Source organism: Varroa destructor, unplaced genomic scaffold, assembly GCF_002443255.2.
Source record: "Varroa destructor unplaced genomic scaffold, Vdes_3.0 BEIS01000004.1, whole genome shotgun sequence".
NCBI lineage: Eukaryota > Metazoa > Arthropoda > Arachnida > Mesostigmata > Varroidae > Varroa > Varroa destructor.
The window spans coordinates 23,458,178-23,484,519 of record NW_019211457.1 but is presented as its reverse complement, the minus strand read 5'-3'; the positions used below and the strand labels follow the sequence as shown (position 1 = coordinate 23,484,519).

At 41.0% G+C, this 26,342-nt stretch overlaps 1 protein-coding gene across 1 annotated transcript in view; it reads left to right on the top strand.

Annotated features, from left to right (window-relative positions):
• Fife (regulating synaptic membrane exocytosis protein fife) overlaps positions 1–26,342 on the top strand; it is a 108,554-nt gene that overhangs the window by 46,807 nt on the left and 35,405 nt on the right. Inside the window, exons 7-8 of the mRNA XM_086987601.1 lie at positions 17,838–18,202; positions 24,102–24,244. Of these exons, the coding sequence (XP_086843727.1) occupies positions 17,838–18,202; positions 24,102–24,244 (508 nt within the window). The remainder of the gene's footprint in view (positions 1–17,837; positions 18,203–24,101; positions 24,245–26,342) is intronic.

Genomic DNA, 26,342 nt, shown 5'->3' with positions numbered 1-26,342 from the left:
GGATTCATCTAGTGCGGAAAAATCTGATAATAGCTGATGCTCGTTCTGGTTCCGAAAACGACGTACCATTATTCGCCATGATGGGCCTGTGGTTTTGCTCTCGAAGGAGCGGATTTTTCTTGTGAAGAACAGCGGATGAAGGTGTGCTCACTACGACAGAGAGCGAGCTTGTCTCAATTTGACTGTTTTTCCATATATATATATATGTATATATATGAATCAACATTGCAACGACATTCTGAGACTAGCGACCCATGTGCTACAAGGAATTTCCATTTGACATTAGCTTTGCCAGCGCGTAATTGGACGAGGTTGGAACAAACCATTTATTACTTAAATATGATCTGACTAAAACTAAATACTCCTTCACATCCGGAACGAAGCTGTCTCCACCAGTACCAGAATTGTATCTACCGCCTGTAGCAAATACGTACCTCTCATGTATCTTTGGGGTCCTTGGTTCTTTTTTGTGCGACAACGTGAGAATATTTTGCGTCGTCTGCTTCTGTTGATAGAGGCAACAATTTTTCTAGTAGCCCTCATCGATATAGCTGATTCTGCGATGTGCCAAAGAAAATGAAATTCTTTTTTTGCGTTTTGCAGGATGCGATTCTATGGACCGCTACGCTGACGTTTGTCTCTCAAATTTAAAAATATATGTATCACCCTGTCTGCAATCGCATCATTTAGACTAGCCTAACACTAATAATACTACTGTCCGTTAGGATCTTTAATGGGAAGAAAGGGTCTCGCTAGCCGCTTTTTTGCGTAAAGGTACAAATTGATCTGTTCATACTTTTGCCACGAAGCTCGACTTCTATAAGCATCTTTGAAGCAGCCTATTATGCTACAAATTAAAATAAGTGTGCAGATGTCTTTGACGAATAAACTATTTAAACGTGAAAATACTCATATCCGCTAATTCAAATCTGTAAGAATTTATCCTCCATCGATAGCTCAAAGGTTACTGCAGTAACCAATAAGTCACTATTAAGTTTGTAGGCAGTCACATTTGATACATTTGCGGCTGTCGTACCTGCGACGGCAGAGTATTTTGTGTGCGTTTCCCCTCAGAGGCTATGATAATCCTATACCGAAACATCAGTGCCGCTTCCCTACAACGCTATGTGATATCCAGTTTCATATTTGTCCATGTGACGACTGGAAGACAAAATAACATATTATATTGTAACAGCACAAGATGGTATCGGAACCAAAATACAACCTCTATTTTAAAAAACTATCAGAAAAAAAAATCACGTAGTGATCACACCGATTACTGCGTGATCGACGCTACTGAGGTTGTTTCCCGTTGTGCAAAGCGGGAGTCTGAGCTAATACGACCAGTACATTGCTTTTATTTTCAATAATCTCTGCGTTTTCCTCGATTTCCAGATTCAACCACTAATTTGTGACGTCCAGCGAAAAGATCTTTATAAGTGGGCCAGAAACCTGGCCCCTCATTTGTCAAAAAAATATACTGTAACTATTTGCAGCTTCTGTTAGAGCCTTCAAAGGAAGCGGGACATAGCATTTCATTTTCCCTTAGTGGAAGTTTCAAGTCTGACCACATCTTAATCGAGTCCTTGTTTTTCTTTTGGTGTCTGACATGTCCACTGGTAGCAGGGCCGCTATCGATGTTCAAAACAATCTGTAGGAAGAGTTTACTAAGTAGCCGGGAGGGGTTTGACCCAAGCCTTACTCAAACAGTGGAGCAATCCGCGTGGAAGATTGCCAAGAAAGAATAGGGCTGTTCATTATAAGGATGTTAACATACAAAGTTTTCTGTCAGTCTACCTTAGTGTTGGTCCAACTTACGGAAACGGAGACTGGATAACAGGCCTGTAACGGACAGGGCGCCCTATCAGGGAGTGTGGTTGGGAAAATGCTACAGAGACAAGAAGAGCTCGCACGGAGGAAGGCGCTCGTGCAAAAGAGGGAAAGGACAAAAAAAAGGGGAAGATGGTGTCCCCGCCTTGCGTCAACATTCGTTGGCTTGCTCACTAGCCAGTTGGATGGCTGGCTAATTATACCTCAAACGATGCAATCCCTGGAGGTGACTCTTGCGGCCTAAAGTGAGAAGTGCTTTAGATTGATCAGGCTACATGCATGAGTAGCCTAATGACCTGCTCTGTAGTGGCCGGATCAATTCTGTTCATATTTACGATTATACGATATGGCCGCGCGAAATAGAGTGCTAAGGCTCATTATTATATAGGTAGACTTCACAAGTGACGATACTTTCGGTCTCCCGGGGGTTCCTTACTGTGCCAAGGTATATGAAGGGTCAGCTTTACCGATTCCTCCTGCATTCGGTATCGGCTGTTGAGATGTAGCACGCCATAGCGTGATACATGCAAACTACGTGAAATATCGTGTAAGTACGTAGGCAATCCTGGCCATTCGTTTGAAAATTGACATATGTTTTCGATACGTCTCAACTTGATTCTCCGAATTGATTCATTCAAGTAAATTCCACTATGGAAATAAATTTGGTAAATAATGGGTGCATCAAATGATGTAGTCCTGTGCGCGGAATATCAAGGTCTAATTTCCATTTTGACGGTAGACTAAGCGAAATCTCAGAAGTGTCGTTGTAGGGGATTATAAACTCGGCCTCAGTTGTCACTATTTATCGGGTAATCAGCAGATGTAGCAGCTATCCTTTGTATTTGCCTTTCAATCAAATCTCATAACCAATGTTTAGTGATATTACTTTATTGCCATTGTAACAACCTGTAAAATATAATTTTACAGCTCCAAGGTTCATAAAGAATAGCTTACTAGCCTGCTAGTGCTAAATAGTCTTAAACAGAAAGAATTATGGTAAACCTAGCACTCAATGATAGCCGATTATACTATCGAGTAACATAAAACACATACATTTGGATTGAACATTTCGATTGTCAAATGAGATTGACAGCCCGTGAGCTTAATTTTGAAATCAGTTCCCTGTCAAAGTTGCCTCATTGGGATCTGCACTATGGTGATCACGATTCTTACATGTCGCAAAAGCGGACCCTAGACCCATATGAGTATGAATAGATTGTGCGTTGCAACGTATTGAAGTAGAGGGGAAAAAGGATGCGTTCATTTGTCCTATCAATTTAGCCCAAAATGCTGTTTGTATGGGTAGTTCATGACACACAACCATCATCTACAACGTGAGCTCTACGGCCCGGCTTGCAGGTCTCGTTGGTAAGATTGCCCAAACTTGGAGTCAAGCCGTTCCCAAGTATTGTGCAGAGTCACGTTCAATGTTGCTACGTAGCCAACGCCTACATAGAAACCTCTATATTTCATTTACTGAATTAGCTCGTTGCCCTCAAAGATAAATGAACACACTTAGAAGTATAACCTTACCTTCTTATTTTTAACGCTTTCTTTTAGCTTTCGTATTTTGAATACTAGCTCATGTCGACGCAGCATCATTCAGACCAGTCATGTACGGGACTAACTGAGGCGAGATTTAATCCAATGGTGATGATACCATCGCCGTGATGTGGGACCGCTTTCCATACAAATGAACCGTGGTATTAACTATTGAGCAACGAGAGCTGGCTTCAGCCGTTAGCAGAGTTACTACAAAGCTTAGTGCGTACTTAATGATGGCCGCACGGGTCAAACAAGAATCAATTTTTGTAACATTGTCGGAGCCATCAGCGAACGCTAGGGTAATGGCAGTTACTAGACGGCTCTGATAGCTCGTGGCCGCGATTGCTGCTTCTACTTACAGAAGTAAATAGAAGATCTGTTTTCGCCTCGTTGACGTACTCAACAGCTGGCCTAATAATAGACTATATACAAATGGTAGTGAACATTCTTCTATTGTCGAACCCGTTGCTTGTGGCGCAAACATTACGACCTTCGTTGTGGATGCTAGGGTGCACGAAGTTCAACTTCATGAGCAGTAGTCACTAGCCCCGAACTTAATTACATGCTGCTTGAATTTCAGAATGAGAGAATGATCAATTCTTTGACTAAACAGTCAATCTGTGCATTTTGTAAAGCTGCCCGTCGGCACGTGCACATTTGAAGGAGGTAGATAGTACAGCGACGGAACGGCGTTGTCTAATAGCGCCCGTAAAAATCGTACGTCAATGTAAGGTCCAAGTATTCCCAGAGCTGTCAGCCCCGATTTTGAGCACACATGGGTGTGCATTCACTTTCAGAGATCACTGAATCCCGTCACGAAACTGCAAAGAGAAGTCTACAAAGAATTTATATTGGACACTATGTACTGGCCTAATATTCGTTCTTGGGATGTACCTTAAGAATCATTATTCACTATACTAAACTTGCAAAACACCGTAGTCTTTCACTGACAAGTTTGTTTACGCCTATAGATATGGCCAAAAAATAGTGCGGCCACAAAGCTGTTACAAGGCGCATTTTGCAATCTGCCTTAGCTAGGGAACCTTCCCCTACCATTTGGAAGGTTGTAGAACTTCTGTATTATAATGTGGTAAGTACAATAGTTAATTCCATTTCAAATATGATGCAGGGAATATACTCTGATATTCAAGAAAAGAATAGCAGAGGTCCTGGTTATTTATTTATTTTCTAGATTCCACTGCATTTTTTCGTCAACTGTATATTATTAGAGACGGCCCCTAGAAAGCGTGTCTAACTGCTCGCTTTGATAAATAGTTCATGGGAAACAGCTGTAGATAGTTGCAGTGTTTGTCTCTATGTAGGGTCTTTCCTTTTAAATATTTGCTCGTTAGTGACTCGCTAGACGAATACCCATTTTTCCTACGTTATGTAACTGATGGGCTTCGGGTTCTTCGCAAGCAGTCTTAGGTATGATCCTAGAGACGCAAATAAATTGACTTCGCCCTTGAGGGCTAATCAATAAAACAACAATGCGACCTTTTGGCTGTTGCTAACCGCTAAGCACTAAAGCTAGAGTAATGATTCTTATATCTACCATATATTTAATTCGGCAACATAATAGCTGAACAATAAGAAATTGTTTAGATGCGTCTTGTATAAAGATCATCCATTCATTCATTTAGAGATTTGAATTTCTCCAATGCAACTTGCGAAACCAAGACAGATTGCTAGCTTATGTCACTTATTATATATATATCTTCTGGTGAGTCCTATCTTATGAGTATTATATCTTCCGGTCCAAAGACCAATCGATTATTGCTTAAGGTTCTTCGACGTCGTTTCTTCATCGCCTGTTTGAAGCAAGCGTTACAAAATAGCCCAGTCCTCGTTGAAGGCGCTTGTTATCAACGGTAGACTTTCTATAAATAGGACGGATGAAAATTAAACAGCTTACGTTACGTCGTAACGATGTAACTTCACGTCGTTGTTATTGATAGACGTTATCAATTGGCTAGATGCGTTGCAGTTAACAGGCTATATTCACTTAAATCTACTATTCTGTAACTAGTCTTGCTTTTTAGGTAGTACAGCCTATACGTTTCAAATTCACACTGCTTAATCAGGAGTTTGTTAAGTATAAACTACTACATCCTAGATCGTCCTTTCATAAATACCAACAACAGGATGAGCATAACTTTTCAGACTGGCATAAAGAGAATTTCGATATTATAGGCCAACATTAAGAGTATAGAGCTCAAAGTACCAAAGGATGTCAACTTTGTCAAAGGATGTCAACTTACTTCCTCCACTAATTGTTACATTGAACTGGTGTTATTTATGCTTCCTACATTCTACATGGGAATAATATCACAGATTTGCTATTTCACAGAACAGCTTTGAATGAGAGTGACTGTAGATTTTCCTGCGCATGTAACATGTATATATAACACTTCTCTGATGATCTGGAGCTGCTATTTTTGGCCTGATGAGAAGGCGCATATAAGCTGCCACGGAGCACAGGGCGTAATGCAATAAGATTGAAACACACGTGCAAAAACATTAACCCTAGTTCAGTTTAGGTTTTGCTTTAGATTTAATTAAGAGAAGCAATAGGATAGTGTTGCAACGGCTACAACAGGATAGTCTTAGCAGCTAACGTACACCCAACAACGAGTAATTAAAGTCCATGGTCTGGGCTTATGCCCAGCCATAGCCCGAAGTGCAAGATGTAACGATAATCTGCTTTGTCCAGCACACATAATTTGCGCCATAGCAGTTCCGTTACACTGCTAGCGATAGATTTTAGCTTATTAAATGTATGTTACGCGCTTAGCGGCTTTCTGTCCGCGCCTGGTATGTATCTGATGTCTCTTGGCCGTTTACGGTCATTGAAAGGTAAACGGAGTTTCGCAGATAGTCCCTTTTCTCGCCCGTGCAAACAAAAAAAATGTACAATCCCTTTTTCTTCAATTGCGGCTGAGAACTGAGGACAGTGCCACGCTCGTTGGCCTGCGATATAATCGCACGTCAAATCAGCGGTCGGTTATAAACATGTCGGTCTACTCGTAATTGTGCTGAGGAGAGGTCAATACCCCTATAATTGCAGCACTCAATGCACTTCGGATGGGTGAAGCAATGTGAAAAATCAGGTGTAGTAATCCCTTAACACAGAGACATGCAGGGCCGCAAATCTTCCAATATGTTGACTGACGTATTTCGTTCTTTGACACAAATCGGTACCGGACAACATGAATCTCCTTCTGTTATCATTCACTAATAGAATTAGTGCAAGTATGTTAAGGTCGTACATGTATCGGGAGTGTAATTAGCTTTTTCTATCTACTGTTCCCCTGCTGCAGTGATCTGTCTCTACGATACGATGAAGCGAGCTTTCGTCGCAGGTATATGAGGCCTGTATTGACTTCCTCGAGGACACCACTTTATTAGGAGCAATGTCTATATCTTATTGGTTTCGCTTGTTCGTTGGCACACAGCGTAACGTTATACAAAATCACTTGTTTTTCGCAAGGGACAAGTGACTTCAGCTGCCTGTCGATATGTTTCTCAGGTACCAGGGGTCGCTATCGTACTTCTATATGAATACCTGCCGCTGGACAGCTAACAGGATAACTAAATAGATACGATTACTCAAAACTAATTGCTGACTAACCGGATAATTTCGAAATTATTCGAGCATCCTTACCAATAAACAGGAGATAAATCAGCAGGGGTGCTCTGCGCTTGTTCCGGTAGCTTTTTGAGTTTTCTTTGAACGGTCTCAGTTATAAGCATGCAGAGACAGCCGGATTTACTTCGAACATGAGTTCGTCTTGCTTTTTAGATACGATTTTTGATCACCTCACTCTGTTGGAGACAGAATTTCTATCGACCCACACCACGGCCAAATACTGAAGCTTAATCTTATAACACAGGCAGGCTCTTTTTCCGTGCGCGCTCAGTTCCGTCAAGCTACTTTTCTGCAGATATTTCTGGTACGAATCGTCTCGTAGCCTTCAAAATGCTAGGAAGTAAACTAGCCAGAGCTAGCTTTCACCGATTCAAAAATATGTTGTTCCTCCTTTATTCATCTCAAGTCTCCTGGACTGGTGAGAACTCGTAAGGGGCGTGCAGTTTTCCCGTGGTCCATTATAAGCTATTTGTTATAACGAAACATACATGTTACACTATTTGCGTGCATAAAGGGAGTTAGTTTTTCCTTATCAACCAAGATAATCTCTACAATTCTACACCACAGAAGGAATTGGGTTAGGAACGGGAACCTGGGAATAGCCTTGTATAACTGCTAAGTACTTCGATGGTGGTAAATAAGCATTTGTGGTACCTGATAAGTCACACCTACCGCTGTAGCCAGATGCTACCTAACCGTGGGACAATCCTTTCAGCAGGCTAAAGCCCCAGCTTGTCCGGTCCTAGCCGTCAAGCCTTTACCGCCGACATTACTGCCCATAGTGCCAGCTGCAGACAAGTTCTGCCAGTTAAGCCTTGGAGCGCCTTTTCTTGCATCTTAAAGTTAATTCCTTTCTCACGGCGTCAAGCAAAGATAACCAGTATTCCAACGTCACAGTCAAATCCTTTTCGTTGTTGGTTATTTCGGCCTATGATAGGTACATGCTTGGAAAATAGTAACAGTCGTCTTGCATCCATCTGTACGCCGTTGGTCGCTTCGAATCAATGACACAGTGGCTCATTTAGAACGAGTCTTTGAAAGAACAATAATCATTCGATTTTGAAGCCTTCTGTCGCCGTTAGATAATGCGTAAACAAGTCGAAACGCATGAACAAATCAAGATGATCTATAGCTACGATAACATTATTCCTATGGTTATTGAAGCGTCAACTCTACTGCTTCACATAGACAAATGCTACACAATCAAGCAGTGTAAATAGCGTGTCTTCAAGGTCGTAGTTACGCAATTACTGTTACAGCTTTGCCGAGACACGAGCGAGGTACCTGTTTCGGCCATCATCAGTGGTGGTTAAAAGGGTCTGCCTACTAAGCCACACAAAAAGGGAGCCGTGACCTTTTTGCGATCGCGATCGTTTTTCGGACTGACCCTGACGACAATTGAAAAAAACCTTCTTTTGAAGAAATCGCTATAAAGCGCGAATTTGAACAGGCTAAATTATAAGTAGGTCAAACAGTAGGCTTAATGCGAATAACGCGTGTACGAAATTACGGACGCATTTTTTGACGCTCAAAAAAAATTAAGGCCCCGAATTGTGTGCCCTACCTCTGCTCAGCCGGAAGACCTTTATGGATTCTAGTTACACATTGGTTCGTAAATTTCTTGCCTTATATCCATTTTATTACATGGCCATAATAACACAGTGCACATTATCCAATGCACATGCGCACGACGTAGTAGAGACATTTCTGTAACCTGCTGTAGGCCACGGCGGTAGGTGGGACAGAGGGTCGACCAACCGACCAACGGGTCTAATCTTGCTGACGTTTGCAAATTTGGAAGCGGACGATGTCAAGGTGCTTCATGTAACTGTTGTAAAGGGCCCTCCAACGGGAGTACCTGTAGAGTATGAGATCCCTAAAGTGACTTATCTCGAAGAGGGCAACCATCAAGATGGTTAGAGGACCAGGAGAACGATGTCACAAACCAAGTCGGGCGAAGGCTAAGCGAAGCTATGTGAAGTAAAGGCCACTGGTGATATAATGCAGATGCGTAAGAGCCGTCGATCGAGGGGTGAGGGATGAGGTTGAGGGACCGCTTCCGATTCGCTAACCCTCGGAAAACATTTTTCCCGTCGTCTTGGTCATCCCAAATATCATTCCAAGGTTTGGTTCAGTACTAGGTCAGACGTTAGTGCTAGCTTGCCTAGGTTGTAATCATACCTCTGCCGATTTTTGCTCACAGCGAAAAGTTATACAAGAAAGAGGAGAGCGACATACGTTCGAAATCAAACATGCTGAAATATTGAACTAAAATAGCCCTTGAAGGAAAGATTGATTGTGTGATAGGTATGAAATGCTACAACCGTCAGATACCGTTCCACTAACGCCAGCGGGCCACATGATCATGTACAAGCAATATCTGATCTGTCTCCCAATACAGATCAATGCGGAAATCTGAGGCACCGAAGCATTATGAGACACCAATTTTTTAACACCTCCTGGTGATTATGGATTTATCTCTAGTTTGGCCGACGCCGAAAGCCTAATCCACAAGGGCGTTCATGAGTATAACCATACAATTGCTTATTAAAAAATTACCAATTGGCTCTCTAATAAATAAGATGATAGGTGCGTTATGATATTGTATGAAACTACGTATGAAAAGATTCGATTTAATAAAAAAAAAAAATACTATTTGATGCAGTTATCTATTTTCAGACCTAGAAAACCGTTTAAACTCTAGAACTGGTCGGAAGAATGGGCTATAGATTTGGTACGGCGTTATAAGTGGCATCGGGTTCGAGATCGGGCACAATGTCTTCTGGTCAGTTGGGCAACCGTTTCTTAGTTCTGTAGCCATCATGATTTTCTGTGTTGCTGTCTATTAATAGCTTTTTGGGGTAAATAATCAGAATTGTCTAAGAGACCAGGAAACCTTTTTATAGTTGACTGTATCAAGCGTGCAGGACTTCTTAAACATATACACTTAAACGTATGCAGCGAAAATATGCAAACAAACTTAGAGCGCGGTTAGCGTAGTTTCTGTGGTCAGATTAACTTCTCGTTCCAAGCAATTTAGCTAGCTGACTGTATCTTATTACACGGCTTCCGTATGGCGACGCTGCTTACGACATCAACCTAGTGTAGGCGTACGGTGGAGTACATAACGCCAATATACGCATACTATCTAAATATCCTATTCACACTGCTATAAATACTTCGCATCTTATGTTTAGAACCGCCGTTGGGCATAATGGTATTTGACAGGTAGGTGCTCGTTTTCCCTAAACACGAACTTCGTATATGCTCCTCATATCTAAGACACAGCTCACGGGCGTTTTCAGGATATGTAGATCCGCACGGTGCCGTTGAGCCATCAAGTGGACAGACAGTTCTTGGTATGACAACAACTGTGTGACGTTTACTCAAACCGACAGCATTATATTTGTGCTGAAGGGGGCAAAAAGCAGTTTCTGAAGCAGAGCGTTGTGATTTTTTTATGATATCCATAGAAACGTGAAGTCCAGTTTTGTGTCCTGCAGGAGTCAGTCCTACAAGTAATCGGACTGTCGCCTGTTTCTCAAGGAGTAAGTGCTCTAACCCTTTTCCCTCGGGTACTATTACCACCATGACAGCCAATATCTCTCTCTCAATTAATTATGCAGGGGCTTGTATGTAATCCTACCTCGTTCTTTTTCTTCTAGCGCTTTAACGAAGAGAATCTGCAGAAACTCCCTAGTACAAATCAGCTGAGACCTTAAGGGTCTTTCTAGTGACAGCTGCTAAATATAGAAGGGAAACGCTCAAGTAAATGAAAAAATTCTATCTAACGCTGTAGATACAGAGGTTTTCAGTGCGCGATCTGTGCGAAGGCCAGGGGACATTACCGGCCATGTCAGGGATTAAGACCGTGCTATTTTATTTGGGACATTTTTGCTAACTGGGCCGTATGGCCATACATAAGGAAATCAGAATGGTCAAAGTGGATGACGCTTATTACATTATTTACCTGTACTATAAATAATAGTAAATAGCGGAATATGACATCTCCGTGTTTATTATAGGACTATTGTGTTATAGGGCTACAAAGTATTGAATAGTCGTAATGGATTTACATGTTTCAACAGCTTGCCGGCCAGTCGCTGAATATCGCTGAAGCGATATTAAAACAGATTGTACCTTATTAGTAACAAGTCGCGCACATCATCATACGGTCGTGGAATAGATTTAATTGCTTCTGTTGAAGCAATATATCGTGTGAGGACCACTGTGTTATGCTGCGTGCCTATATAGACATCATAGGTAGGCGTCATGAAAAAGACAAACACAACCCTTAGTTAAAGCCGTCCTATTTGCAACCCGTTATTTGGAGCATAAAGTTTTAGGTTGCTTTTTTAGGTACCTTTATTCATCTAAAAATATCTAAGGACAACTTAACAGCAACAGGACCGTTTTTTAATCAGCAATCAACGTACAGCACATAGCATCATTGGGCATAACATATGCTTCAGGCCGAACATTTAAAGGTATATAGTATTTAGCTTGAGCTAGATAAGTTCACAGGCTGGTGTTTGACGTATCATGCTATCCAGAAAGCAGATCTCTGTGAATCGTAATATTTGGCACTAGTGAAAAATAACTTTTAATTTATTTATAAGTTAAGCCAACGAAGTAACTCTCTGTTAATAACTCCATAACACATAGACGAAACGCAAGTTCGGCATGCGTATAAGTTATTCCCGACAATAATCTTTTGTACAAAATTAAACACAGCTCGCATGAGGCTACTTGAAAACATCGATAGGCCATTATTAACAGCAGTATAACCCGTCGCATGGCAAAGCGCAAGATCAACAATAGTTATAATGATGAATGGGATGAATTAGGTAATGAATTCGTCCCATGAATTGATTCGTAATGAATTAGGACACGTCATTTTAAAGTTTAGCATCGAAGTATCATCATTAGAACTTCAAATATATTTGTACTTCTCAATATGGTGGCTTCCATAAGTAATGTCATCGTTTTCGGCCAGTGAAATCAGTAATTGCCCTCTCTGCTCCATCAAATAATAGAATGTTTGTCATTAGTCCTGATCATTATCGATTTTTATCTGATCTTTCCAATGTGGCCCTATCAGAATGCGTTCCATTAATACGCAAATAGTTCCACCGAAAGTGTCTTCCACTCCACGAACTTCCCGTACATCTATTCACGCATAACCTACTACCAAGTTGTCTATGTTTGAACTTAAGAAGACACGCCTCGCTAATAGATCCGTACCGGCCAATAGGTTCTCATATATAGCTGTCGTCTATGTGCGAAACGTTTTGTGACATGACAGACTAGTTTACTTGGCGTATTTTTACGCGCTGGCCTCCACTGATCGATCGATCCATTCATTTAGTTACTTCTTAGAACGGTGTTTCTTTTTTCACCCATCCATCCATTTATCAGCTCGTTCGCTACTCACTTAGAACCATTTCATAGGCGTCCATACACATAAACCGAATGCTATTAAAACTACTACCGTTGCTGGTTTATACACGAGTTCCGCTTTAGACTGCCGTAGCAGGATGACGTTTAGCCCTTACTGACATTTGTCTGGAACGATTGCATGAGCAAAGTCACTTGGTTGGTTGCCACCTATCACGCAGCTACGCCGACTGCAACATTGTCATAATCCCCTAAAAGGGGCGACCTCGTCAGAGCCATCGTGCTTCCGACTATCTATTATATAGCATGCGTCAGCGTCACTTCTGCTGTCTGGTCGACGACGTCGAGCTATATTTGCAACACAGAGCTTGTACCGATATATGCGAATCGCTCGCTACACAATTTTCGTTTTCGGTAGCCGTAACGTTTCTTTCGGTGAAAGCTGAAACGGCTTCGGGGAAAGGGAAACCTTAAACTATAGGAAGATGTCCGCCACCGTGGATATCGGTACGGCGTACCGGGTTATTTTATGGCGGAACTTAATTGATGAAATAAACTAACGTTATGTTGCAATATAGCTGGCTATCGGTTGAGAGGAAGCTTAATGAGCAGCAGTCTCAATTTTGTTGAATTACAGTGCTCTGTGTGCAGATAGTTTTCTAATTCTCCTAACATCTTACTTTATATTTGAGTAAAAGACTATTACATTGCGACTTCAACTTGGAACTCGCTACGTCCTTCAACTCACTTCGTCAAAACTCGCTACAGCCTTTCTATATAGCTTCAACGTGTACTATAAAGACACACTTCACTTTCAACCCAAACCATAAAACCCAACGTTTCAAATATAAATCATTACCCTTAGATTTTTTCGAAGGCGTTTAATAATCTTTGCCGAAATGCCATCTTTTGTATGAAATTGTTTCCAACCGCAATCCGAGAGTTATATGAGACGAGCTTTGCCTTAGTGAATAAAGTAAAGTTATTGGCCACCTTGGATTATATCTAGTCAATATATTATTTCGTATTGTATTTCTTGCAAAAGCCATCGGTTACTTTAATGACCAGGCTTCTAGCTCTCTCTCGTCTGTGTATCATCGCCACGTATTTTTCCCCCCACCGTTGTTGAGATTTGACAAGTTGACGTGTAGGTTTGTGCTAATATGTGTAGTTGTGTTAAAGCTTCACCGTCGTCTGCTGCTGTGTCATCTATAGTGTAACTCCAAGCTCAATGCAAAGCTGGAAAGCCGTCAACTTTTAATAGGCGAGCAAGGAAGGGAAAAAGGGTTTGTCGTAGCGGCTCATGTTGACCAGCAACTTTCCAGATTCCAGCACCAACAGACATTGTTCTCCTGCCTGCCTAGGATGATGCGAGGGACAAAGGTAGGTTTCTCCCGCTTCTGTGATGTTCGTCTCATTGCGTCGGTGTGTCTTGTAATCTAATGAATGTTCCCTGCTGTCTGGTCGTGAAACCAAACGTGCAACATGTTACTAAACCCAGCGGGGCGCGCATGTTGGTTCTTGTACGCTGAGATGGTGGCCGGGGAACTGAACGACATTAGTTCGCCAGCGCAGGAATGTCTGATGACAGAGTTGTTTGACCTGAAAAGCCTAACTGCTGGAAGGTATCTACCGGATTGTATGGAGCGCACAAGGCCCTCGTAGGCGAGCCTCTTCGTACAAGCTGGGAATGTCACACTTAACGTCGTACAGCAGCTCTTCATCTATAGAGTCAGCATCAGATATCCGCTGCCCGTTCGCCTTTCTCTCTGCAGTGGGTTGGTCTGAAACGACAGAACAGAAACGACCATGGGATGCACGCAAGCTGACCAAAGACATGTAAGGCAAGAGCGTACTATATAAGGCCACTGCTTTTCTTCGTGGTTGGTTTGTTGGTAAAAGCCTCAGTCAGCTTTCGCCGTGCCTACCCCTATGCGCTCCGGCTGCTATGGGTATTACTTGTTCTAACAACCTGTTTTTGGTGTTTTCTACAACGTTTTCTACCTCGAACTCTCTTTTAGTCGAACTACGGCTGTCATTAGACCTGGGTTTCCACGTACGGAAGTCTACTATTCACTTCGATTGCGACCTCCACTCATCGTAATTAGTAGTACACCGACAGCGACAGCAGCTGTTATATCAGTGACAGCAGTAAAAGTAATCACTAATGTCAGTATGCAAGCGGGGAGTCAGCGCGCTCCATTAAGTTGTGACGATCCACCTAAACTGCCTAAGTTGTTAGAATAGGTCGTCACGGATGGCATTAAGGCTGGCTAATATGGATCAGAGCTATCGAAAGGCGACGGTAGAAGTTTTATCTGCGTTGCATATCCTTATTAACGACGTTTCGGATATATAGTATATTGTAGCTCATCTCATCTAGTCAGTCCACTATGAATGACTTCGTTTCTGGAGTGTGACCCTTGTGGCGACCCCTTTGAATGACTGTTGAGTAACAGCGGCCTGGTCCAACTTGAATGTTTTTCATCACTACTATTATTGATCGTTATGGATGAATATATTGATTTTTATCCTATAAAATAATAATGTAAAGCAATTTAATACAATGCGCACGTCGTAGACAACGACGATTGACAAAGGTTTATTCAATGTCACCCGAAGCAATTGCCAGTTAAAATCGTCTGCTTGACAAATCGACGAACTTCGGCTGTGTTCAAACCCTGCCTGTGCTTGTCTACGTACTAATAATAGAAAAACTTCTTGTGCGTTTCTGTAAAAAAAAAAAAGAACACTAATTTCAAGAATCATAAACGACAAACAAACAACGCTGTTCTGGGGTACCATTTGCACTGATCTCAATGGTGATACGCGACCGTTATATTGTTTCTTTAAGCCTTAGACTTTTCTGGGAAAGAAAACTTCGCATAACTTACATAACTCAACTAGCTAAATGCAAGTTGATTGATATAATTAATTATAACGATTTTCAAAAATTTCAATAACATTAACTATAATATAACTGTGCTACTATTTTTACATTTCGTATCTCGTAGTTGATTATTAAGCGTGAGACGCTGCTCTAATATATCTCCAGTAAGTAGGCTCCGTGTGCTTTCTAAAGAGGCTCATCTTCCCCGGGGATTTTCACAGAGTTTCTCTGAACAGCGCTTTCATTCGAAATATTTATGTTTCACTGACGCAGTCCCTTCGTTGCGTCTTTGGTCCTGAGATGATACCACTACGGAAAAGTAAAAGACAGATAGATGAACGCTTGAGGGGGCGCCACCTACTGATCTGCAGGCTAGCTTAGCCTACCTCAGACCAACAGGGGTTCCATCCCGACTCTGGATCTGAGTACCTAAAATAGTTTTCCAAGACATTTAATTCTGTCCTATTATCTGGCCATTGAACCAGTATTTGGACTGCGTCATGACCGCTGTCAAATCGATGTCTACCAACTATATCTTTCAATTCGGCTGTTATGTAAGAAACGCAGCGCGTCAACAAGATTGGCGGAGTAACCAAGATGGTTTCATTTGCCGTTTGAATTGGGTCTTTACGTATCCTATTCATCGTTTTTGTCATCCATCTGTGGCGTGCAACTGTAACTTACATTTCCTGATCAATAGTTGTAGCGGTCGTAGCCTGAATCGCCGGTCGTATTTCTTAGTAGATAGTAAAATAATGCCGTAATGCAGGTTCCAGTAGTCCTATTAATAAACGGAAAAATTGTGTAGAGCTATTGGATAGAAAAATTAACGGGCTCCCTTGTATCCGTTGATATTCTTGGTAATTTAATTAGTCCATAGCACAGCCGGCCAAATTCACACTAAGAGCTATCTCCTACCCTGTTCGACCTATTTAACTATCTTTTTGCAATTCATTATAACATTCAGTTACTTTTAAGGTGTTACCGGTTCATTATATCTGCCTGCCGTTACGTTTCACCCAGCTTCAATTCAGATTTACTCTGTTTGAGTTTGTCGGGACGTTCTTGCACTAACGCCATTATCCTGCTCCCGCCGTTTTTTTGCCGATTGAGCTAATCTTTTGTTCCAGAATAATAATGATTCGTGCCACTCAACCCAACTTAAAACTCTATAATAGTTATTCTGTTACACTCACCCCGTTCTCTGTTTATCAATATATATATATATATATATATATATATATAGTACCTAGTTTTTTCTATGAACAGATTCTATTTATGTCTTACTGTATACAAATAGCCAACTGCCGCACGCAAATACTTCGTAAGTTCACCTAAAAATTCTGAAATAAACAGTTGAGGAAATGGAAAAGGATGAAACTTTCGTTCTATGTTTACTAAGCAGGATAAGTCAACAAAAAAAAACACCAAACAATTTTTTAACACGAACTTAAATGTTCTCTCAGCGTCGCCGAACACATCATCCGAAGAATTAAACTGTACCCAAGCAGCATTGCGGCCTATGAGAGAGGAAATTGTTTGTTATAACAAAAATGTTGACTAATTCTATTTACCAAATCAATCTACTACCGTTCTTTAGGTACCCTGCTACACTGATCATTTAGTTTTTGAAATACTTAGGTGATATTACTGCTTTTCTTATTGTGATTAGCCCATATTTCTATTCCGATTTGTGCATATTTTGTTGTCCGAAAGGAAAACTTTAACGTAAAAAAAAACATGAACCCCGCACACCTGTGCGCACGGGGCGGCAACAGTCTATCGTTAAAGCCTTAACTAACTCAAACCTTCCACTGATAAAGGCACACCCTTGTTTTGGCCCTTTGTTCCTACTCAGCCACAGCTATAACCGTCGCTTTCTTAAGACGCGGTTCCCATTCGTATGTGTATAATTCCTATATCGTTACTGCAATTAACCCGCCCACAATTTTCACGTCGGCTTGTTTTATCAATTCGTAACAAATCAACAAAACTCGGCCTGAAGTAAATCCGTTTATAATAATGAAACCCCCCTTATGTGGGTTTATTGTTGCCACCTTATTCTAGCCGATTTTTGTGGGTTGACGAAGTATCAATCTGGGGTATTTCGCTCTGTGTGGGACATTTTAGTAAAGTAGACATATATATATACGTACGTATGGGTTGCATATAGACAAGATAGATAGAACATAGATAATTGCATACAATATAAGGCACCGCTAAATGATCTTGATACGCTACGAAATCCTGAAAAGCTCACAGGTTCATCGAAAAGAGGCAAGCAATAACAACCCTATCGATAAGAAACGGAACGCTGAAACCGCGTGACAGAACTTCTAGTTCTTATTTTACACAGAGCATCATCTGCCATATCTTTATAGACTGGTTGGCTTAAAGTATCTGTTTATAACACTTTCTTCTGGAGACACTCATAAGGAGAGCGCACAAAAATGACACAAATGAAATATTTTTCATTTGTTTCTGTTGAACAGTCGCTGTTTTTTCTGTCATCATCCGTTTATTCAGGGGCTCACCGAACCTGAGGCGCAACAGCAGTCGCTTGCAGCACCGTACGGAAAGTGCGGGTGAACGTGTCGAAGGCGGCAGCAGCAGCAGCAGACGATCCTCGTCCGAATCGACGGGTGCCCATGGGAGTGGGAACGCGAGTGGCTCTATGGGCGGGGGGCCGCTCCGTAGCAGTCCGGGGCACTCGTTTTCATCACATAAGACACACCATGGTCAGAGCCAGCCCGACTCTCAACACGTGCCTTATTCTGCGACGGCAACAGGATCGGCAGCCTCGCATCATCGTGATATTACGTCGCTCAGCCAACAGCAATTGCCGCATGGCCATTCCTTTTCGGATGGAAGCGGTGATGAAGACGACAGGGGTAAGTGTTTTACTTCAACGACTAAAACGGTATAAACAATAGGGAAGTGAGTTAAACACCAAAAGTTAAACAGCCATAAACTTGTGATATGGTTGAGAAGATTCTAAGTGATCTTTGCATGTTTAAATGAAAAGTACACAGCTCTATTTACTTAAGCTCTTAGTTACTTAAGCTTAGTAAGCTTAATTCTAAGCTACGTTCTAATGAACGTTTATGAGGTTATGAAGGTGTAATAAACGGGCTAGCAGATATGATGCAATCGGTACTCTCTATGCCACTTCAATAGGAACACTTGTACGTTTTCTAGGTAAGTCTGAACAAATCATATCATGCTGTCAAATGAATGTGATTTATTACAGTCGCCTCAGGTAGGACACTTAGTGTCACTCAAATGCCCTAATTTATTGAGTTCAGTGCTCCCTTATGTAACGTGGAGTTCATACACTATTATTTTTTAGAATATATATTTTGAATAGATGTACATTTTGGCCATAGCCAGATACCTAAAAAATCGGCCAGAAGGCGAAACATGGGTCCTCTACTAGTTTGTAGGTTAAAGATCGCAGAGACTACCAAAGCGAAACCAAAAAAATATATTAGAAACTGGAACGGTGTCTCTTCTAATTGATCTGGCGTACAACCTGAAGCCACGACTGCTCAGTATGTACGCCATATTGAGGTGTTTGCCATTCAGCTATCAAATTTGGTTTGAAGCCGAAGCCAGCTACTGTATAAATATTCAGTGTCAGTCTCGGCAGTTATGGGACACGAGAGTAGAGATAAAAGAGGTTAGCAGAATCGTAAACACGTCCAGGAAGACATTTCTTACGCGTGAAGGTTTGTTCTTGAATAGCCTATCTTTCTTTGGCGAAAAAAAACACCTCCGTGACTGAGGTGTCGTAGAAAGTCGACGAGACCAGACTGGAGAGGCGAGACAGCCTACCAGGGTAAAGACAGCCATTAGAGTGCAGGCATGCTTTGCCCCTTGACTTCGCATCGTGGATGCAAACGGAAATAGCAGAAAACTAGATCAGGCAACGAGCCTTCGACTGCCTCGAGCAACGGAAGCGGCTTCTGCTTCTTTAGGCCCCATGGGGAAAATCACTGTGCGACTAAAAGAGGCAAATTCGTTTACTATATGCCCGTGGGAGAAAACTACCCGGCACTACTAGACAATCTGTTTATCAATATAAGCTACAAAACTCTTGACCTGATCTACATAATTGTCTTTTGAGTACAACGAAAATTTGCAAAAAAGCCAGCGATTCGACACATCACACTCGATGAACTTCAACGTCTCTTTGTAACTTATATTATTTCCTTATTTTTGCAGCCACATTTTCGTCTGACAAAATTTTGAAAATCTGTTCGGTTGACTAAACGACAGAAAGACACTCTCGCTATCTGCTATTACAACACGCGCATCAAAAACGCGAACAGACTTCCGTTCAGTTTGTGTCATTTGACGCAAAACGCCGGGAACACAAGATAGAGGCACAGCCTGAGCCTAAGCAAGCAGCCTGTGCTGTCTTCCAACCTGACGTTCGTCCTTACGCCTCTTTCAAGAAACGCTATTGGTTAGGATGCTAATTCTGATTCCGTTTTGCCGACCTCGTTGTTATTAACATTCCCTTGTAACGCCTTGTGCGCAGACCAATCGTTGATGAGCGTTGCCCCCAATTCTACTCCCGTCCTTTATTCTTTCTAGGACCTACTTTATGGCCTGTGTCACCTGTAGTTAATTGGGCAGTCGCGCAATTAACCAAGCTTTGAGTAGAGACTAGTGTCGCTATATAACGTAAGAGAAGTCAGCGTCCCCATAACGTTTCCGATTACGGCTGACGGCATAGAAGCGCTTTTTTGGAGGGTGCAAAAGGAGGACAACAAAAAAAAAAAGGAAGTGCAAATACGCAAGGTGAAAAATTACCTCATATAAAAGGAAAAACATGCTCATTCTTTTCTAGTATTATTCGAGCTTTTAGCGCTAATGTAGATGCAATATCAACTAGAAGACCATTTGCCCCGAGCAATTACAGCCTTTAATTTATACATGAGTAAGTTACAGTGTATAATAGTGTGTCTACGGGAAGATGCATGCCTTACATTTATCGTGCGACGGGTGGATTTCGTGCGTAAAGTACAAATCTGCATGCATTACAGAACATATCTAATAGACAAACATAAGGGCTACTTCAAAGTGTTAATTATCATATTCATAGTCTTACACATACCGTTATCAGACGCGACTTTCGCTACGTAGGCAAACTTCGCTGTTTTCACTATTAACGCCTCATCTTCACTTCTGCATCAAAAATCACGACAAGTATTTCTGGATAAATTAAATAAAAGATACATTATTAATTAAACAAAGGCAACTAGGGCGTCATTGAGCAGTAGAGGAAATTCAATAGCGATGAGCGATTTTGCTGTTTTGAAAATTGTCTCAATGACTATTGCAGTATCAGCGTTGATTAGTAATATTTCTACTGATATCTGTAAAACTATATCAACTTGTTATCTAGAAGTTGCCACGACAGTCTCTGATTTGAAGTTACAGCTACAAATACGTACGAAGAATTGCCCAATTTCATCTTGTTTGTCCTGTAGTGATACAGTCGATTTTGTCAAGCGATAAGTTTAGGGCATCTCTATGTTGTTTTATTTTTTTTTTATTAAATAATAATATAGAAAATGTGCAAAAAAAAAACTCGAATAAAACAGCAAGTTGTCCGAAATCGACTGCTTAGGGCGCTAGGCGAAGAAAGAACGGATGCCCTCGGATTACTCCAGGAATACTCCAGCGATCAATGTTATCCTAGGGCAGAAAATGTACATACTGAGGACTTACTGGCTGTTTACCTAATAGACCTTACCTACAACACATCTCATACATGTTACAAAGCAACAGCTGAATTTTGTAAATTAAGAGATATCAAACTAATAATTGATGAAAATAGTACCGTAACATCTAGCCGTGTAACAGAGTACGAGATATCATTACATGTGGCTGTTGGTTGGAACGAAATCGACGACCGTGTTTTTGTTCTGAAGTTTATATTTTACCAAATTTCGCTCCTTTATATTCTGTTAAGTGTTTCTTTTCTGGTTGTTCTATGATGATAGTGGTAGTAGTATGCCTGATTGTCAACACAGAAAAGTTAACAATTTTGCAAAATAGACTAGATCGATATTACGATCAAAGTGAATGTTTATGTAAACCCTAGCGTCGGGGTGTACGACGCTTTAATAAACTTTCTTCGTTCTAATTATAGTTGGCTAGCGTTTGTCACTACGTTACGATTTCAGGTGTAAACAAGCTGCCGATTTTCCATTGCGAACGCAAACATTGTAGGCAGTATATCTGACCGGCTAAAAGCCTTTTTCAGCCTTCGTACAGATTCCGCCGTTAGATTATATGAGGGATGATCGAATCAAAACAGCATCTTGCATTACTTCTAAACACCGACCACGTCTATTATTGCTGGCACCAGCTTTACTTGGCTCGATCTTGCCTCCTAAACATGGTCATCCCCTGAACAATTAGTCCCCTTTCAGATTGATACAAATCGTTGAAGTACTGTTTTTTTTTAGTAAGAACTTGAAACAGGTTATGGTCACAGAGAATCTCAAGAGCCAAGCGACATTTGAAAAACTGATATCCCCCCAAAAACATAAAGCTTCCTTTAGACATCTGCATATCAACGCGTAGGTAATGCAGAGCCCTGGTAAAGGCTTTGGCTTCAACTCAAATATGTAAATAATTAGTGTCGTATGTCCTTGGAACATCCTTGGCAAATAAAAGCTTTTGTTGAATTAGCAGAGCTACTTTCATAGCGCAGTGGTTTAGAATCAGGTAATAAATGATTCAACATTCACTACTATGGTGTCGCTTACGCCGGCCGGCCCCAAATCAATACGTCACGAAATATATGGAAAATAACCGATTCCACGATGGACGCCATTATATAACTTATATATTATAGTATAGTAAAGCATGTTAATTTATAAGGCCGTGTTGTTCCGAATTTAACAATCTTACCATAGGAAAGAGACGCCCAACCATTTATAAGTTATTTATATAAAATTTTAATTTTTTTTTACATAATGAAAGCTTTTAGCTATTCTCTAATGAGTCTGCAAACACATCAGGTTACGCAAGGGTCTTATTTCGCGAGTCGGGTCTAGGATCTCTAGAACGCGAGGTTTCTGCTATGTCGTAAATCAAGTTTTCATTGCCTTAGTGTTACATAGAGGTGCAAGCTCTGCCTATCCAAACGAAATGTTGATTAATGAAAGTCGCAAACGATCATTCGAGAGCTCATATTGAGTCACATGTTCTGCCGATGCTGAAGTAAGTTTCATTAACCTGAGATATTTTGCGGATCGTAAACTTCTAAGAAATAAAAATATAGAGGACTAAAAGCATCGCTTGTCCCCGTTTTCCACGCCGAGATCGTACGTTGCCGTTGAGTACCTACATTAGGTGCTATCCGTTTTCGCGTTATGCCTCTATGAGGCTTTTTGGTCATCCGAGGTATTTAGCAGCACTGGCCGTCCCCTTTTCAGGCAGTAACTCGTAATAATAAACAATCCTGATATCTATTGCGACCCGAAATCCACTAAGCAGTACAACTCGAGTCGCTTCCTTTCCTGTTCTACGCCATTCTCTTGCTTGACCCGCAACCTATCCCAAAAGTAAACCGCTCCTGGGTATTTACCAGTCTTGGACTTAGTTCCTGGGGAACCCATTTTTTTTTCATTTCTGCTTCGTCTTTAGTATTTTTTTTTGCATTATAGTTTTACATATTTACTTTATATGAAAAATATTTTATTAAGTCAATAGGAAGTATAGTAGCCATGTTCTGATTTTCTTAAAAGCTTCCGTGAAACAGGAACTCGTTCTTCCATCTAAGGTTTTATTTCTTCTGTGGTTACCACCCAGTTTCCGTTTTTCGCGGACAACCCTGTGGCCCAGCTTTTTTTTTTTCGCCTTTATAGGTTCCATCATCATTCTCACCTTCGAAAAACAGAAACTTAAGCGATCAGTGCTAATCTTCAGTATTGAACGATATAATACAACTATATAGGAAATAGTTATAAGTTATTTAAGGCTTCATATATATATATCTACCTTATTGTGCCTGGTAATGGTGCGCGGTGAAATGAAAAAAAATGGTCCAAGTTTTCGATCAGCTAAATAGCACCGGCCAGACGAATTCTTTTGTTATGAATCGTATAATTACAGATAATACTTGTCTTCAGGGGAAACGAAGCGTTAATGTATATATGAGTCAAATGTAGTAGCTTATAGAGAAGAAGAGTTCCGGGCTCATAAGCGTAACATGTCAGGTTCGGGTTAGTGATTTTATAATAAAATATAAAAAGATAGCCTAATGCAAAGGGTAACGCGTTCACATCCCTTTGGCAAAGCTACACTATGCCGAATCACGAGACCTTTTAAAGGAAACGATTGGGCCTCAAGCTGCTATCTGCAGCTCCCCTGTCATCCTCCGGACGGCATTGAGAAATTAGAAAAGTAACTTTTGTAAGGACCTAGCTATTTCACTTGCTAAGCCGACATATCATATATGGTTTAACTTTCAAGCTATCGCAGTTCGATAATCATATCTATGGTTTAATCAACTGGGAACAAAAGATGTACAAGCAACATGTTTTCAAGAATATGTCTGTTATATATTACAGGATCTAATCTACGTGAAAGGGCAGTAAAGATGCGACTACACCTTACCGGTGTAAAGTATCACAGTAAATAACACTTTGGGTTAATTTGTGTTATTATGAAAACAAAACCGATGCAGTCGGACATTTCCACCGACGGCACCTTTAGCGTGAGACACGGTAACCTAAAAAATGATCATATCTCGTTCTTCGCTTTTAGTCCGCTGTCCTGGTGGGGGTGCGCCATCTGAAGGTGAATCACATTTGACACGACAGACCCCTCAGAGTGGTCGACAGAAGTCTCGCAGGAGGTCGAGGATTCACCGACAGGACTCAAGAAAGGAGCGAAGACATTCTAGCAAGGTAAAAAGTTCCCTCGTCAACAAGTACGTATGTCTCTCAATAAGCATTTTTTGGTATAAAATTATACGGCGAGCAAAACGAACTGCTTATATAGACCGTCTCAATTTCCACTAAAAATGGCCGAGATGTGCTAAATTGTTCGTTAACGATACTCCCTTTTTTCTATCCCGGGAGAGTATATCGCACGATAATACACATTAAAAAAATAAAATTTAATGACTTGAAAAATTAAGTACCTGTAACTCGGAATTTTGATGCATTTTTCACGATAGAGTCTGATACATTATCGTTTAAACACCACTTATATTGTACAGACACGAACTCTTTCGTAAAACGTCAGCTCCTACTACAGTTTGTGCGCCCGTTCACACAAAGCTAAACTAATTAAGGCATGGCCGAACACAAAAACGCTACCAGCAACAACGATAGGCGACCTCGCACCTGCATGATGTTAGTGGTAGCCGCCACAGTTGTCAGCAGACAGATCAGGAAGCCAACACAGATTAGCCTACGCGGTCACCGGATTCATTTGAAGACGATAAGAGTAGCTCTGAGGCTATGGTTAACCCAACCAATCATTACCTCACAATTATTACCAATTATACCAACCAAAAAGAGTTTCGATACACACGATTCTCTCATATAGAATATAGAAAAGTGCAAACGATAGATTCTGACAATGCAGGATACCACAGTCATTCAAACTAGCGTCGTGATCTGATTCGATAAGGGATTTCACCGGCGGGACGATGTGACATATCAGGACTTCTGCGTAAAGCAGGGTGAAGAATTGCGTCTTGTAGGGGCTGTGTGGGAACATTGTTTAAATCTTGTTCTATTTATTTATTTAGAAAGTACTAAAATTCAATAATGAAGATAAATCCATATTCTGTACTAACACGACTGATACAATCAGCCGTCATTCACTATCTTTATACAAGAGCAGCCTCAATTTCACGCCGTTTGACGCCGCGACGATAGACATCTATAGGAGGGGTCCTTCAGAGGACTAACAGTACCATACCTAAATACTGTTTTCATTATTACATGTATTAGTTAATATATATCACATACTAGTTAATATACACAGTTATTATTTAGAACTCAAAAAACGATGTTTCTCGTTGGCATCCATTTAGTAGTTCCGTGTGCCTTTCATACTGCGTACGGAGTTAGGAGCTTTTCGAGTATGTGAGGCTACCATCTTGGAATCAAAGTTAGTCTTTATTTAGCACCGGGCAGCTCGATATAATGCTGAAAAAATCTGGGTCGTTACGTTCATTGTAGAACATAAGAAACGAAATATCGTCAATGCGTTTAACTAATAAACAAGATAGCATTTTACACTCATTGCCACAAGGGCGCTGTGCTCCATTTGAGGAAGTCGATATAAACGGCTGTTGAAATGGCAGAATTGGACGTGTTAACCAATCGGAAGAAAAAATTTAATTTTTCATGGTTAGACCATTGTTTTTCGGAAATTTTGTTGTGAACTAAATCTAAAGTGAGATAGGAACACGAAACAAGCCCGTATACGGTCAATGCTTATCGATCCGTGTAAGGATACATAGACAATAAATGTATGTACTTTTAGGCTTGTGCAGTAACACATTGTTTGCACAACAGAAATAAAATTTCTAGGAAAATCTTTTTCAACTAGCCTTTAGGTTTCCTTGTGCTTTTTAAAGTTTTCTCATTGCTCAAAAAAAAACATTCAGAAAGATATCCTGCGTGCTTTTAGAGGACGTTCAATCACGGAACGTAGCGTTACGTGCAAATCGTTTAGGCAGCGCTCTGTCTTACATGTTTCGTGATCGTGGTAGATTGGTCTCCTGGTTCTCATTTTCGAAGCGTGACCGAAGCTCCAGACATGCATAATCCAATAATAAAAACCGGCTAATTAATAACAGAGCCGGATTCAATGATAGAAACTGTGATGAGTTCACACAGACACCGTCGCTCGACTTTTTACAATCTTCATTTATTTTACAATGAAGGTCAGCGCTTTATCTGACCGCAGTTGGTCGTTTATAAAAGTTACCTTCGATATGTAGCACGAGGATCATACTCACTCAACCATCGCTACCTTGCGCGTGCT